The 17637-nt window shown below is 38.9% G+C and overlaps 1 protein-coding gene across 1 annotated transcript in view; it reads right to left on the reverse strand.

The window, feature by feature from the left end:
- Positions 1-307: 307 nt before the first annotated feature.
- Positions 308-17637, reverse strand: part of LOC126281186 (UPF0389 protein CG9231) — a 31764-nt gene continuing 14434 nt past the window's right edge. The window contains exons 3-4 of the mRNA XM_049979890.1: positions 8722-8815; positions 308-1410 (exon numbers count right to left, since the gene is read on the reverse strand). Coding sequence (XP_049835847.1) covers positions 1218-1410; positions 8722-8815 — 287 coding nt within the window. The 3' untranslated portion in view covers positions 308-1217. The remainder of the gene's footprint in view (positions 1411-8721; positions 8816-17637) is intronic.

Below are 17637 nucleotides of genomic sequence, written 5' to 3' on the forward strand. Positions count from 1 at the left end.
TGTTGTGCAGGTCCAGAATTTTGTGTGTGTGTGTGTGTGTGTGTGTGTGTGTGTGTGTGTGTGTGTGTGTGTGTGTGTGCGCACATGGTTTAAATATTCATCATATTCTCAAAATAGGTTAAGGAGTTAAACAAATCACTCAAACATGTACACGAAACTAAAGAAACTCAAATACTTAAATGTATGCAGTTGAAAATATTCATTTCCTTGCACTTTATTGTGCCAAATAAAAAAGAGGCAACAATATTTTCTGCATTAATATGGAATACAAAAGGTGATTAACAGAAATACGATAAAATTACTCAACTTTGAGAATCACACACTTTATTTTAAACAACGTTTTATAAATTAGGACCAACTTTGTTCATATAATCAAGTGATCGAAAATAATATTACTATTAAATTAACACGCCGGAAATTGTCCACAACTGAATTCCGTGCCAGCACACATCCATATCAAACACTTAAAACATTCCATATCAATCATACCATTTCCACAGATTCATGTTGCCTCAATCATTTAACATCAATTTTTTTTCCAGAGAACGAGACTCAGACACTGGTTTGGTAAACGCCTACACACAATACTGGTATCAGTACATGCAATATTTCTACATGAAGACCATACTTTTAACAGAGAGAAGTTTATGCTGTTTGAGTATTCAGTTGAAAGTATATTATCTGCAAAAAAATTATTAAAAAGAAAAGGGGAGGGAATATTTTTCAGCACTTTCACATTAAATAAGTAGCTAGTTATATTTTTTAAAAAAGCAATGTATCCCTTTTCTTATTTAAAATGTTTTCTCGTACACTGACAGTTCTTGTAGTGCTGTACAATTTTTAAAGAAGTTCAGTACGGCATTACACATATTGCCATCTCAGTTTTATGTAGAAGCTTTGCTAGTGGTTGTATAAACTCTTGTTTTACCTGTGGCATGCTTCTACAAGCACATCTATGTGGCAATGACATGCTACCTGTGTCAGAGTAGACTCTGCTACAATTTTATACTAAAGAGAGTAGCATGCAAACACACAGCTAATAACATTAATACAATTTTTAAGCAGATCACAGTTTCCAATCAATTCTAATAGACACAGAAATTAGAAAAAAAAATATCTTTATGACTACTGCTCACAGCAACGTTCTGCTGAAATTAAAAAACATGATCTCCAATTTGAGACCAATAACAGATTTATTAGGACTGAGGGGAATATCTTCACTTAGCAGTCTTCTCTTCTTCGTTAACTTTTTTGTGCCAATCCAAATTCATTTTCTTCACGGATTCACCTCTCTTTGCAGCCTCCTTGCCAGAGAAGGCGAATATCACACAACCAAGAACTGTCAGTCCAATCATGTAATTGGCTGCACGGATGCGAATCCTGTTTCTGGCTCTCTCAATCACATCCATCCTGTAAAAATGTTGCAGAAATCATAAAAGTGAATTCTTCTATGAAACATAAAATTTATGTTTCTGTCAAGGTTCTAGCCACTTTTCTGCCATATGAAGATATACAGACCTAGGAAAAACAGATAGTCAAGAGTGACCATTGGTTCATTGCTTACACAACAATAACCAGTGAATAAGGTACTTAAATTTTTAAGTTTCACATATGTTGTTTGAACAATAGCGGTCTAACCAATATTGACACATTGTAACAGCAGTCCAAAAGCAAGCTAGTACAATGCTTAGCACTGAAAGCATGTTTATTATGAATGTCAACATAAAGTCAGAAGAGAACTCCTAGATGGAGAGTGCTGCTATTTATACAGGCATACTCCATAATATACATACAAACAAAATAAATAGTGAGAATCATCCAGAAATGAAATATTAAATATCAAACAACTGCTGGCAGTTTGATTTGTACCACTGACCCACAGTATGTCAGTCAGTGACACTAACCCCTATGCCACACAGCTTGAAGCAATATAATACACTGTTTGTCGTAGAGATAAGGATAAGGATAAGAAGAAGGAGAAGGTGTTTACAAGAAACAGTAAGAGCAATAAGGGCAAAAGAAGAGCTTGTTGATAGACTACAAAATCAAGTAAATGGGTGGAGAAACAAAGGTAATTCATGATGGATAATCCAAGATTAAAGTTTTACTTAACATACACTGCTTCAGTTTTCACAATACAATAGAAGTCATGAAGAAATTTACATTAATAATAACAAATTCATGGCTGTAATTTTCAGCAACTGTAGTATTATTTTTTCAGAATAATTTCAGTCATCAGTTGAAGTAAATTTTCATTATCTTTACCAGCTTAGACGAATTAGTCATATTCAGAAGCTTAGTTAGCAAACATTATGTTCTTCACCGAAGGATACTGCCATGGTATGTTCAGAAATATACATATTATATGTGATTATTTTAAATACTGCTTCAGTTATGGTAAATTGTCAAACTGCTCAAAACAATCACATACAATATGTAAATTTTTGAACATACTATGGCATTATCCTCCTGTGAATAAAATATTGACTGTCTGCTAAACTAAGCTTGTGAATATGACAATATAATTTGTCAAAATCAGTAAAGATAATAAAAATTCATTTGCAGCTGATGACTGAAGTTTATTCTCAAAAGGATCCCAAGGCAGGGACTACTCAAGAGGACGTCGTTATCAGGAGAAAGAAAACTGGCGTTCTACGGATCGGAGTGTGGAATGTCAGATCCCTTAATCGGGCAGGTAGGTTAGAAAATTTGAAAAGGGAAATGGATAGGTTAAAGTCAGATATAGTGGGAATTAGTGAAGTTTGGTGGCAGGAGGAACAAGACTTCTGGTCATGTGAATACAGGGTTAATACGAAACCCAATAGGGGTAATGCAAGAGTAGGTTTTATAATGAATAAAAAAAATAAAAAAATAAATAAATAAGGGTGTAGGTAAGCTACTACGAACAGCATAGTGAACACATTGTGGCCAAGATAGACACGCAGCCCACACCTACTACAGTAGTAAAAGTGCTACAGTAGTAAAAGTTTATATGCAAACTAGCTCTGCAGATGAAGAAATTGATGAAATGTATGATGAGATAAATGAAATTATTCAGGTAGTGAAGGGAGACGAATATTTAATAGTCATAGGGACTGGAATTCAACAGCAGGAAAAGGAAGAGAAGGAAACGTAGTAGGTGAATATGGATTGGGGCTAAGAAATGAAAGAGGAAGCCGTCTGGTAGAATTTTGCACAAAGCATAACTTGATCATAGCTAACACTTGGTACAAGAATCATGAAAGGTGGTTGTATTCATGGAAGAACCCTGGAGATACTAAAAGGTATCAGATAGATTATATAATGGTAAGACAGAGATTTAGGAACCAGGTTTTAAATTGTAAGACATTTCCAGGGGCAGATGTGGACTCTGACCACAATCTATTGGTTATGACCTGTAGATTAAAACTGAAGAAACTGCAAAAAGGTGGGAATTTAAGGAGATGGGACCTGGATAAACTGAAAGAACCAGAGGTTGTACAGAGTTTCAGGGAGAGCATAAGGGAACAATTGCCAGGAATGGGGGGAAAGAAATACAGCAGAAGAAGAACGGGTAGCTTTGAGGAATGAAATAGTGAAGGCAGCAGATGATCAAGTAGGTAAAAAGACTAGGGCTAGTAGAAATCCTTGGGTAACAGAAGAGATATTGAATTTAATTGATGAAAGGAGGAAATACAAAAATGCAGTAAGTGAAGCAGGCAAAAAGGAATACAAACGTCTCAAAAATGAGATCGACAGGAAGTGCAAAATGGCTAGGCAGGGATGGCTACAGGACAAATATGAGCATGTAGAGGCTTATCTCACAAGGGTAAGATAGATACTGCATACAGGAAAATTAAAGAGAACTTCGGAGAAAAGAGAACCACTTGTATGAATATCAAGAGCTCAGATGGAAACCCAGTTCTAAGCAAAGAAGGGAATGCAGAAAGGTGGAAGGAGTATATAGAGGGTCTATACAAGGGCGATATACTTGAGGACAATATTATGGAAATGGAAGAGGGTGTAGGTGAAGATGAAATGGGAGATATGATACTGCGTGAAGAGTTTGACAGAGCACTGAAAGACCTGAGTCGAAACAAGGCCCCCGGAGTAGACAACATTCCATTGGAACTACTGACGGCCTTGGGAGAGCCAGTTCTGACAAAACTCTACCATCTGGTGAGCAAGATGTATGAGATAGGCGAAATACCCTCAGACTTCAAGAAGAATATAATAATTCGAATCCCAAAGAAAGCAGGTGTTGACAGATGTGAAAATTACCGATCAATCAGTTTAATAAGCCTAAGCCACAGCTGCAAAAAACTAACGCGAATTCTTTACAGACAAATGGAAAATTGGTAGAAGCCGACCTCGGGGAAGATCAGTTTGGATTCCGTAGAAATGTTGGAACACATGAGGCAATACTGACCCTACGACTTACCTTAGAAGCTAGATTTAGGAAAGGCAAACCTACCTTTCTAGCATTTGTAGACTTAGAGAAATCTTTTGACAATGTTGACTGGAATACTCTCTTTCAAATTCTAAAGATGGCAGGGGTAAAATACAGGGAGCGAAAGGCTATTTACAATTTGTGCAGAAACCAGATGGCAGTCATAAGAGTCGAGGGGCATGAAAGGGAAGCACTGGTTGGGAAAGGAGTGAGACAGGGTTGTAGCCTCTCCCTGATGTTGTTCAATCTGTATATTGAGCAAGCAGTAAAGGAAACAAAAGAAAAATTTGGAGTAGGTATTAAAATCCAGGGAGAATAAATGAAAACTTTGAGGTTCACCGATGACATTGTAGTTCTGTCAGAGACGGCAAAGGACTTGGAAGAGCAGTTGAACGGAATGGACAGTGTTTTGAAAGGAGGATATAAGATGAACATCAACAAAAGCAAAACGAGAATAATGGAATGTAGTCTAAGTCGGGAGATGCTGAGGGAATTAGATTAGGGAATGACACACTTAAAGTAGTAAAGGAGTTTTGCTATTTGGGGAGCAAAATAACTGATGATGGTTGAAGTAGAGATGATATAAACTGTACACTGGCAATGGCAAGGAAAGCCATTCTGAAGAAGAGAAATTCGTTAACATGGAGTACAGATTTAAGTGTCAGGAAGTTGTTTCTGAAAGTATTCGTAAGGAGTGTAGCCATGTATGGAAATGAAACAGACGATAACTAGTTTGGACAAGAAGAGAATAGAAGCTTTCGAAATGTGGTGCTACAGAAGAATGCTGAAAATTAGATGGGTAGATCACATAACTAATGAGGAGGTATTGAACAGAATTGGGGAAGAGTTTGTCACACAACTTTACTAGAAGAAGGGATCGGTTGGTAGGACATGTTCTGAGGCATCAAGGGATCACCAATTTAGTACTGGAGGGCAGCGCGGAGGGTAAAAATCGTAGAGGGAGACCAAGAGATGAATACACTAAGCAGATTCACAAGAATGTAGGCTGCAGTAGGTACGGGGACATGAAGCTTGCACAGGATAGAGTAGCATGGAGAGCTGCATCAAACCAGCCTCAGGACTGCAGGACTGAAGACCACAACAACAACAACATTACAAATGTCTCACAGTTACAGTGTACCACTGTGTATATCTACACTTTTTCACACAATTTGAAGTAAGTAAATATAGGCAACATAAATTAGCAAAGTCACACACACACACACACACACACACACACACACACACACACACACACACACACACACACACACAGTCTCACTGCTCTGGATGGATTGCAACGGTCACTGAACAATGGCTGTTACCCGATTTAAAATATTTCATTTTGTATTCTTAGCTACTGTACATATTCGGCTATTTACAAGTTTCTTCTACATTAAATTAATTCTATCCACAACGGTTTGACTCCATGATTGTTCTTTGAGTTTAAAGGGTACTGTTTAAGAGATCTGCTACTGGTCACTTACGAAGGTGGTTTATTTAAAATACAGTTTCAAGCTTATGCCCATGTTCAGGCAATTGCATTCACTTTTATCTTTTCACAATCAGAATTAAATATAGATAGTGTTCCCAAGTGGTAGTAATCAACCCCCTAAGCAGTCATTTGACACACCATATTCCCATATTCACACACTAATTCCACTGAAAATGTTATAAATAGTGGATGAAAAACTCACAGCATCTAATATGTTAGCGTTCAAATGTATATACAATGGGTGTTAACAGTTCCTTTTTGTTTTGTCCACAGTTATAACGTTTTAAGTGGAACTGGTGTGTGAATATAGAAATATGGTGTGTCAAATGACTACTTTGGAGACAAATATGCTAAATGTGTCAAGATGAAATGTAATCGCCTGAAGATGGACATAAGCCCAAAACTACTCATGTTGTCAAACCACCTTCCAAAGTGACAGGCAATGGATTCTTTTCAACATCATCCTGTGTAATAGATAGTGAAACTCCAAGCATTAACCCACACCTTTTCTCCAGGTATTCACTACCACATTTACTCAAATTTAAGCCACACTTTTCCAGTTTCTTAATATTAAAAAAAAAAAAAAAAAAAAAAAAAAAAAAAAAAAAAAAAAAAAAAAAAAGAAAGAAAAAAAGTATACAGAAGTTCTGAAAAATGTTGGTAGGTGTTGACACAACTAACTTCTGTCGTCGAATACATGTAGCGCTACACAGGCATGCTTTGCACGCACGAAGATAAACACTGGTGCCAAAACCTCTGCGTCAGCAAAAAAATTTGAAAAAGGTGGAAGACACTATTTTCTCCGCCCCGAGTTTTGACCGCTGCATTTTCATACCTTATTTAACGAAGTAAATACAAATTCCATTTTGTTCATATTTGAATGTAGCAGCATTTCAATGTACTACGAAAATCCGACTGGCAGGACTATATAGGATGTTTGTCAATATGGCCAACTCTACATTCTGAATTTTTTATTACCTGTGAGAAGAGATGGTTGCTAATATGAACTTTTATTAATTGTGAATCACATGCAGTATTCTCTCCGCCATGAGAATAATACGAATATTTTGCCATGTATTCTTTCATGTTTGCTGCTATCTCATTTAAATCCTGTCTGCCTAATAAACTACGAAACTAGAGTGAGACAACAGCAAACGCGGAAGAATATACATTTTATGTCATGTTTATATTCATATTATTCTTATGCCTAATAGTGATAGTCATAAATGAAGCATGGCAATTGACTAGATTTTAAATCTAAGATGACTAATTTCTGTGCAGAATTTAATGTACTAAAGAGGCGTATGCAAAGATTTTCAAACGGAGAAAAATTTTCGCTAAACTCTCGTTCAGAACATCTATCATACGCAGTCTATTATTTGGTTCTTGTTGATATTATCACAGAAAGCAGCAGTGTAAGTATAAGTAACAACAAATAGCAGTCTCTTGCCATTGTTTCGCTAATGAGATGATCCTCTCCTTAAAAAAAATTAATAATAATAATAATAATAATAATAATAATAATAATAATAATAATAATATTATATTATTATTATTATATTATTATTATTATTATATTATTATTATTATATTATTATTATTATTATTATTATTATTATTATTATTATTATTATTATTATTATTATTATTATTATTATTATTATTAATAATAATAATAATATTATTAATAATAATAATAAACCTTTGGGAAAGCATATAAACAACAAGCACCTTCAGAGGAGTTAAAATATCTAAAAATACACAAAACAGAAGAGAAAGTAGCAGAAAAAAATTTTCATAAAGTGGTAAAAATAGATGTATTCTAAGCTGAAAAGAAGAAGAAAGTGAGAATTAAGTGTTCTAAAGAAAGAAATATAAAATGAGACAATATAACAATGAGAGTATTGGAGGACAAGAAAACAAATGAAAGTGATTTCATATTAGCACATTATGTTTACATGGGTGTTATGAGGTGAATGAAATATAGTGCTGATTCAAGACATGGGAAATATGTATAACAATCCAAGGACCAACACTACAAATTTTTACTACACACATCATGGAAATCATTTAAGAGTCCAAACATAATGGCATTTGAAAAAGCCAATGTCTGCACATCACCAGAGGAAGTGCTTCATCAGTTGCTGTCAATGATCTGGTTACAACTAAAATGTAGAGGTCACATCCTTCCCATTTTAATCACAGCCAACAGAAACCTTAGGTTTGACAATGTGATATATGTGCAAAGAGAACTCTTCACTTAGTGATACTGAAACGCACCAAAATTGGTAACTCTGATGCATTGCAACACTTCCCATGGCGGATTCATAGTAATTTTTTAGTGTTTTATTACCTTCACATTTTTAACTGGACAAAACTGCAACCCAAGTTGTCTATGTTATTAAAATTTCAGTAACTCAGTTAAAATCAGGTCTTTTGTGGTTTTACTCCTTGCATGCCATTTCTGCAACCAATTTTATGAAAAATTGGTATTTAGTGATTGGTTGTTATCTTGTTTATATTAATTATGCCAACACTGACGAGTAAAAATCTGTGCATTCATTAAATGCTGAATGAATGTGGCTGTTCTGAAATTCTTTAAAATACAGCTTCCTTCACATGGAATAATGTTTTCATTTAATATAAGACCCATCCTGAAGTTGAAACTTCATTTTATCAGTAACATAAACAGTTATTTTTAACACTTAATTGTTACCAGTACAAAGATGAGCAATCTATCAATCAATGTAAATTGTCAATAGTTCTTTTATTACTACAGTACTTTAGTGATACTTACGATACGCTATCAGGAACATCTGCTATTGATTTGTATTTTCCTGTCCAGACTAGAAACCTTTTCTCCAAGTTGTCCAATTTACGATAATTACCCACTGAAAAAGCAACAGATCATTTAATTGCATGTAAGCTGGAAAAAACAAAGGTCAGAAGGATATAATCTCATCACTACAGGTGAAGCTACCACTTGGCTATTTTCTTCAAAAATCTTATGTACCATACATTTATTACATAAATGAGCAAATTTTAATGAAATGAAGAAATTTAGTTTTGTCTCAATGACAACACTTATTCTTAGTGGCTTTTCAAATAACTTTCATTACCACACCGTCTTTGTGCATAAACTTCTCAGTGTTTGTCTTAAATCACCAACTCAATATGAAACAAATTGCCAACACCACAACCAGAATACTAGAAGGAAAGATTATTTCCACATAGAGCAAAAGCATTTCGCTCTTGTACGAAAGAGGGAAAATTCAGTGATAAATAATATCAAAAACAAGAAGTAACAAATCTTTGTTTAAATTGACCTGACTGATAGCCCATTTTAGCTAAAATCAAGATCAAGGCCAGCAGCAGTTGTGGTGTTTATCTATTGTTCACAGGTTGGCAATGCGTCAGTTTTGTGTTGCCAGTGGAATGATTAATTGACATGACCAACGAGAGGTGAGGAGTGAGGCAATGTAGCACCAAAATTTAAACCATTTGCCAGTTTTTGTTATATTAGTGAGATTCAACAGAAATATTTTGTAATTATGACAGTGACGCTACAAAATGGAATAATTTAAGTGAGTCAGGTCCGCATGACAACGTCCATTTATGCTTGTCTCGTGTATTAATTGCAGAGACATGAAAACTTGTCAAACCTGGTAGTGAAATGGCTACAAAGTTAATCTGAGAGCACAGTGAGTAACTGGATCAATGTTATTTAACACTGGGAGAAGGTAAGTAGATCAATGTTTATTCACAATGAAGTTTCACATCTGATATATTAACGAACATTGATCCACATCCCTTCTCCCACGATTTTATTAAAAAACATTGGCCCAATTACTCAGCGTGCTCACACTGATTGCATAGCAACAAAGAGCAGGGAAATATTTCACAGCTTTTTCGAATATATCATGGGTTGTGACATTGTCCTCGGTTTGCAGAAACTAGTACAGTTTACACAGTTTAAATAGATGCGACTCAAACAAAGAGCACTTAAATTTATAATCCTCATTAACAGCAAAATTTCACACTTTCTTCCGAATGTACTACTTTGGAACACATCTTCTATCTGCTACTCTCTCACTGGCTAAATCACGCAAACAGCTCACATGCCTTCTTTTGGACCCACCATACCTCACAGCAAGCACCGACAACATTCCTGCACGAAACATATAAGTATGCCACGGGCCTTATTCTAGACTTTTACCGCCCATTTTACTTTATGGAAAATCTTCAAACTAATGTTCTTCAAAGAAGTGGAAATTCCTGATAACTATCTGTGACAATACATAGACAGATGATAGACCTAAAGATTGTGTAATAAGCACAATGTTTTCAGGGATGAATACTGATTATCAGTTAATACGGACTGAGCACTCAAGGATACTGAGAAAAAGAATGTTAACAGCATATCATGCTCTGTGTTTCCATCACAGTATGTAACAGCCAATGTCTTGTGGTGACATACTATTCCTAATTACACTATTCTTAGCTGTGGGATTCTGTTCTGGGAACTGAAGAGCGGAAAAATAGACAATTTTTAAATTTCAGAAGAGGGCCATAAGAATATTACCTAGAAGTAGTAGGCATGCTCACTATAAAGAGCTATTTAGAAAACTGGACATGGTTACTGTACCAAGTGACTAAATCTCTCAATTTGTGGTGCACAACAGGGATAACATTGCTAAGTATTCTACTAATAATTCTACACCTAACCATGGAACAAGAGCCAGTATGGACTTACTTTTATCAAGGAATAGCAAACAAAAAGCTCAAAGCAGTATTTTCTATTAGGAAATAAAATTATATAAGAAACTGTCCAAGGAAATGAAAGATGTAGTTACTAGTATACTGCTGTTCAAAGAAGCAGCTGAAACATTCTTCACAATTAGTGCATGCTACATAATTAAAGGTTACTTGGAGGACTCAGTGAGTATTAATGAAATGAGTTACTACGAGGGTGAGTCATATGAAAACCTTAAATTTCTAACAACAAATCGAAATTTCACAGCGTTCTCCTGTAAGTTGGTAAGCGTGCTACAAACATCGTGCAAAATAGCCTGTAGGTGACAGCATAGTGCAGATGCACACATACCGTTGCAGTATCAGTATAAAGATGGCCACCCTACTTGCGACTTACACCAGGGAAGAACAGCATTCTGTTATTTGGTTTTTGCATAGTGAAGGTGTGAAACCTATTTAAATTCATTGATGAATGAAGGTTCAGTACGGTGATGCATGTCCGTCAGAGCAGCAAGTCTACGAATGGAGTAGGAAGTTTGCAAATGGTGTGACTTCAGTGGAAGATGCTCTTTGTCCAGGTCAGGCACAACGAGTTGTGACTCCACAGAACACTGCAGCAGTTGAACCCATAGTGAAGGAAAACCACCGAGTGACACTGAATGACATTGCAGCATGTTTACAGATTAGTAATGGGTCAGCACACCACATTGTGCATGATGTTCTCCAGTTCCACAAAGTGTGCGCAAGATGGGTGCCATGGCAGCTGACTCCTGAAATGCGAGAACGACACACTGATGCTTGTGAAGAACTTCTTCGACACTTTGATGGCTTCCTTGCAAGAATCGTTACTGGGGGACAAAACTTGGTTTCACTTCCACCAATCAGAAATGAATAGAGCGAGCAAGGAATTTGGCCATTCCTCATCACCAAAACCAAAGAAGTTTTGAATAGAACCATCAGCAGGGAAGGTTATGCTGACACTCTTTTGGGACAAAAAAGGCGTCATTTTGGAGCATTACATGCCTAGAAGGACCACTGTCACCAGTGTATCATACACACATCTCCTTAAAAAAAAAAACATCTGCGGCCTGCAATCAAATCAAAGCAACGTGGATTGCTGCCAGCATGTGTCCTCTTACAACATGACAATGCAAGGCCCCACACTGCCTGTACAACAGATTTAACAATCACAGACCTGCATTTTGACTCTTCATCATTCACCATACTCACCAGACCTTGCCACCCCCCCCCCCCCCCCCCCCAAGTGATTTCCATATGTTTGGACAATTCAAAGATGGAAAGGAGGAAAGAAGTTCCATTCTGATGAAGAGGTACGGCCACGCGGCGCATGAGTAGTTGCGCCGACTACCAAAAGAATTTTTCTCTAAAGGAATTTATGCACTTTGTAAGCGCTGGAGGACTTGCATTCAGCAGGGGGAGATTATGTTGAAAAGTGATACAGCCTTGTACCACTTCTGCACTATAAATATTTTTTTAAAAAAATATTGAAGATTTTCATTTGACTCACCCTCATACAACACTGTTACATTTCAATAAATGATCACTCTTCACTTAAAACTTCCAGGCCGATAGGCCATGGTCGAAGTATAAAACTCGACCCTGAAGTTACGTCTCCAACTGCGGGAAACATCCTCAGAGGTACAGCGGCAAACTGGGAAGAGAACTCGAGGAAGCGCTGATTATATAGGCAGTACAGAGGGCGCCACTGTTGACCACTTGGCGTCTGCTGTGAGATTGTCTCTGGTAATGCCAACATTCTCGATTGGAAGTAATCTATCATCATGCTTGTGGTGTAATGTTGACATCCAAATTTTATCCAGTTTAACACCTTTATTTTTCCTGTTAAAAATTATTACAGTGTTTATCAATCTTGATAGCCTCCCTGTACATGCTTGCATAATAATGCAAGGTTTTTGATACGACACTTGTCTCACTGAATTTTATTTCATGATCAGCTTCCTGGTAAACATGTTCCACTATGGCCGATTTATCCCTGTGTCCCAGACGGCAATTCCTTTTATGTTCAACAAGATGGCTGTTCACACTTCTCTTTGTGGTACCAATACAAACCTGTCCACAACTACAAAGAATTTTATATACTCCCAGTGTAGCCAAAGAGTTTTGTGCATATTTTGCTGATCTTAAATATTATTCTATTTTCCTGGTGGGTCTGAAAATAGTTTCCACCCTATACTTGTTTAAAACTTTCCCAATGCGATGTGTGACCTTACTAATGAATGGAAGAAAAACTTTGCCCATTGGGCAACTGTTATTCGTCGTTGCTCCTGATTCTCTGCCTAGGTCAAAGTGCTCAATCTATATCCTTGTTAGAATAGCCATTCTTCAAGAAAGTTGACTGTAGATGTTCAATCTCATCTTTTAAATAAACAGGTTCACAAATTTTGTATGCCCTGTCTACCAAGGTTTTCATTACACCTCTTTTTTGCCTAGGGTGGTGGTTTGAATCTTTATGCAGATAACAATCAGTATGTGTGACCTTTCTATACCTATGGCCCAATGTTCCGTGCCATCATTTAATCACAGACACATCCAGGAAATTCAATTGCCCATTTCTTTCCATCTCCATAGTAAAATGGATTTTCGGATTAAAAATTCCTTGTAGTTGTGGACAGGTTTATATCGGTACCACAAAGAGAACTGTGACCACCCGTCTTGTTGAACATAAGAGGAATTGCCACCTGGGTCACACGGATAAATCAGCTGTAGTGGAACATGTTTACCAGGAAGGTGATCATGAAATAAAATTCAGCGAGATGAGTGTCATATCAAACCCTCACATTATTATGCACGCATGTATAGAGAGGCTATCGAGATTGATAAACACCATAATAATTTTAACAGGAAAGACAAAGGTGTTAAACTGGATAAAACTTGGATGTCAGCATTGCACCGCAAGCGGGATTACCTATTACTTTCAATCGAGAATGTTGGCATTACCAGAGACAATCTCATAGCCGACGCCACGTGATCAACCGTTGCGCTCTCTGTACTGCCTATATAATTAGCACTTCCTCGAGTTCTCTTTGCAGTTTGCTGCTGTACCTCAGAGGATGTCTCCCACAGTCTGAGACAAAACGTCAGGGGAGAGTTTTATACTTCAACCATGGCCTATCAGCCCGGAAGTTTTAAGTGAAGACAATACCAGCCATGAAAGCCTACATTGTATGATCAAATGATCACAGTTTCCTACTCTGGCAAGAAAATCAAGTGTCAGGATCTGAACTGCATGGCAGTAATGCCTTGCTGATGCAGTCTTTTCAGTTGGACAGATGAGAGGAGAGGAAGGAAGGAAACATGGGGCATACTCTAATGTTGTAGAAGTGGTTATGAAATTGCAGTGGTTTAGCTGATGTATTTATATGAGTGATTGCTTTGTTTATTTTGCTAGTTTCTGCTCGTCCTAGAAAGAATTTTCTTAAATTGTCTACCTGTCCATAATGTAGGTTTTTTATGTCGATAAATCCCCTTTCTCCTTCCTTTCTGCTTGTTGTGAATCTTTCTGTTGCTGAATGTATGTGAGGTATTCTATATTTGTGGCATTGTGATCGTGTAAGTGTACTGAGTGCTTCTAGGTCTGTGTTACTCCATTTCACTACTCCAAATGAGTAAGTCAATATTGGTATAGCAAAAGTATTTATAGCTTTTGTTTTGTTTCTTGCTGTCAATTCTGTTTTCAGTATTTTTGTTAGTCTTTGCTTATATTTTTCTTTTACTACTTCTTTAATATTTGTTTTATCTATTCCTATTTTTGTGTGTATCCTAGATATTTATAGGCATCTGTTTTTCCATTGCTTCTATGCAGTTGCTGTGGTTATCCATTATGTAATCTTCTTGTTTAGTGTGTTTTCCCTTGACTATGCTATTTTTCTTACATTTGTCTGTTCCAAAAGCCATATTTATATCATTGCTGAATACTTCTGTTATCTTTAGTAATTGGTTGAGTTGTTGATGCCAGTAGTTTTAGATCATCCATGTGTAGCAAATGTGTGATTTTGTGTTGGTATGTTCCAGTAATATTGTATCCATAATTCGTATTGTTTAGCATGTTGGATAGTGGGTTCAGAGCAAGGCAGAACCAGAAAGGACTTAATGAGTCTCCTTGGTATATTCCATACTTAATCTATATTGGCTGTGATGTGACATTATTTGAATTTGTTTGGATATTAAGTGTGGTTTTCCAATTTTTCATTACTATGTTTAGGAACTGTATCAATTTAGGATCTACTTTGTATATTTCCAATATTTGTAGTAACCACGAGTGGGGTACACTATCAAAAGCTTTTTGGTAATCAATGTATGCATAGTGTATCGACCTTCGTTTGATTTTAGCTTGATATGTCACCTCTGCATCTATTATCAGTTGCTCTTTACATCCTCGTGCTCCTTTGCAACAGCCTTTTTGTTCTTCATTTATAATTTTGTTCTGTGTTTTATGTGTCAATTTCTGTGTAATGACTGAAGTTAGTATTTTGCATATTGTTGGTAGGCATGTTATAGGGCGACATTTAGCTGTGTTTGCTTGATCTTTAGGTTTCAGATAAGTTATTTCATGTGTAAGTGTATCAGGGAATGTGTATGGGTCTGCAATGTTGTTGTTGTTGTGATGTTTAAGGGGGACTAAACAGCTAAGGTCATCAGTCCCCCATTCCAAAAACAGGCGAAACAAAATTTACGGAACAAGTAAAACCCCAAGAGGGTGGAGACGCCCCTCCCCCCAGTCACTGAAAGAACACCAATGTGGCAGCGAACACTAGAGACAAGAAGAGTACAGACGAACACTGGACAGAAAGAAACGGAAGAAAAGAAGAGTGCCGGAGACTGGTTGACTGACCATGGGAACAAAAATTGGGAAAGAATCAACCATCCGAATACACACATTAAAATCTGCAACCAATGAGACACTCTAGGACAAGATGCACAGAAAGGGAAAGGGACAGGTCCCCCCTAAATGGAACCATAAAAAGGACTACCACGGATAAAATTTAAAACGTCGTCAGCCATGGAGGCATCGTCGCATAAAACCAAAGGCAACGTGCCCGGGAGATTAAAAGTCTGCCGGAGGGTGCGCAGGCGGGGACACTCCAACAAAATGTGGGCGACTGTCAACCGGGACCCACACTGACACAGGGGGGGAACCTCCTGACGCAAAAGATGTCCGTGCGTCAGGTAGGTATGCCCGATGCGGAGCCGACACAGGATGACAGAGTCCCTGCGAGAAGCCCGCAGAGAGGACTGCCACACATCGGTCGTCTCCTTAACAGCCCGCAGTTTATTCGGAAAAGTCAGGCTACGCCACTCGTCACGCCATATCTGAAGCACCTTATGGTGCAACGCCAGCTGCAAATCACGAGCCGGGAGGCCGATCGCCAAAGTGGGGGCGTCGACCGCCCCTTTGGCCAGCCTGTCGACACGTTCATTCCCCGGGATGCCAACGTGACCTGGCGTCCAAACAAAGACCACCGAACGACCATAGCGGGTAATGGCAAAAACAGACTCCTGAATAAAGGATACCAGAGGAGAAGAGGTATAGCAGCGGTCAATAGCCTGGAGGCTGCTCAGGGAGTCACTGCAGATGACGATGGACGTACCTGAGCAGTAACGCATATGCTCAAGAGCGCGCAATATGGCCACCAGCTCTGCAGTAAAAATACTGCAGCCAGCCGGCAAGGAGCGCTGTTCAACATGGGCAGCGTGAGCAAAAGCTTAGGCAGGACGACCATCCACCAGGGAACCATCAGTGTAGATAGGCTCACAGCCTGAAAATGAGGCGACAAGCGCAAGAAAACGGTGACAGAGGGCCACATGCGGAACCGAGTCCTTGGGTTCCCGTGCCAAGTCCAGGCGGACGGACGGACGGGTCATACACCAGGGAGGCGTGGGTGCACAGGCCCGGAAGGGCGGCAGAAGAGGGAACGACCCCAGTTCCGACAGCAGGGACTGGACGCGGACAGCAATGGAAAGCCCAGACCTAGGTCGCTGGTCGGGCAGAGGGAGGACCCTGGCAGGGAAAAGCAGGCGATGATTGGGATGGCCCGGTGAGCAATGCACATGGACAGCATAGTCGGCGAGCAGTCGGTGGCGGCGAATCCGCAGTGGGGGAACCCCGGCCTCCACCAGCAGACTATCCACGGGGCTCGTACGGAAAGCGCCAGTTGCAAGCCGAACCCCACAGTGGTGTATGGGGTCCAACAATGTCAACACTGAGGGTGATGCAGACCCATAGGCCGGGCTCCCATAATCAAGCCTGGACTGCACAAGGGCTCTGTACAATCGCAACAGCGTGCTGCGATCTGCACCCTAAGACGCATGGCTCAGGCAGCGGAGGGCGTTGAGGTGCCGCCAGCACTTTTTCTTCAGCTGAGTAATATGAGGAACCCATGTGAGCCGGGCATCAAAGACGAGTCCTAAGAAGCGGCTAGTGTCCACCACTTCAAGTAGGTGACCGTCGAGGTAAAGTTTCGGATGAGGGTGGACCGTCCGACGCCTGCAGAAGTGCATAACTCGATTCTTGGCCGCAGAGAACTGAAATCCATGAGTCAGAGCCCATGATGCCGCCTTGCGAATGGCTGCTTGCAGCCTGCGTTCGGCGACTCCTGTAGTCGTTGAGCTGAATGAGATGCACAAGTCGTCGGCATACAAAGAAGGAGACACCGACGACCCCACGGCTGCAGCCAGACCGTTAATGGCCACTAGAAATAAGGAAACGCTCAACACCGAGCCCTGCGGGACCCCATTTTCCTGTATATAAGATGAACTAGAGGCGGCACCGACTTGCACCCGGAAAGAGCGGCGCAATAAAAAGTTTTGAAGAAAAGCTGGGAGCTGACCACGAAGACCCCACTCACGCAACGTAGCAAGGATGTGATGCCTCCATGTTGTGTCATATGCCTTCCGCAGATCAAAAAATACAGCAACGAGA

Source organism: Schistocerca gregaria, chromosome 1 (assembly GCF_023897955.1).
Source record: "Schistocerca gregaria isolate iqSchGreg1 chromosome 1, iqSchGreg1.2, whole genome shotgun sequence".
Taxonomy (NCBI): domain Eukaryota; kingdom Metazoa; phylum Arthropoda; class Insecta; order Orthoptera; family Acrididae; genus Schistocerca; species Schistocerca gregaria.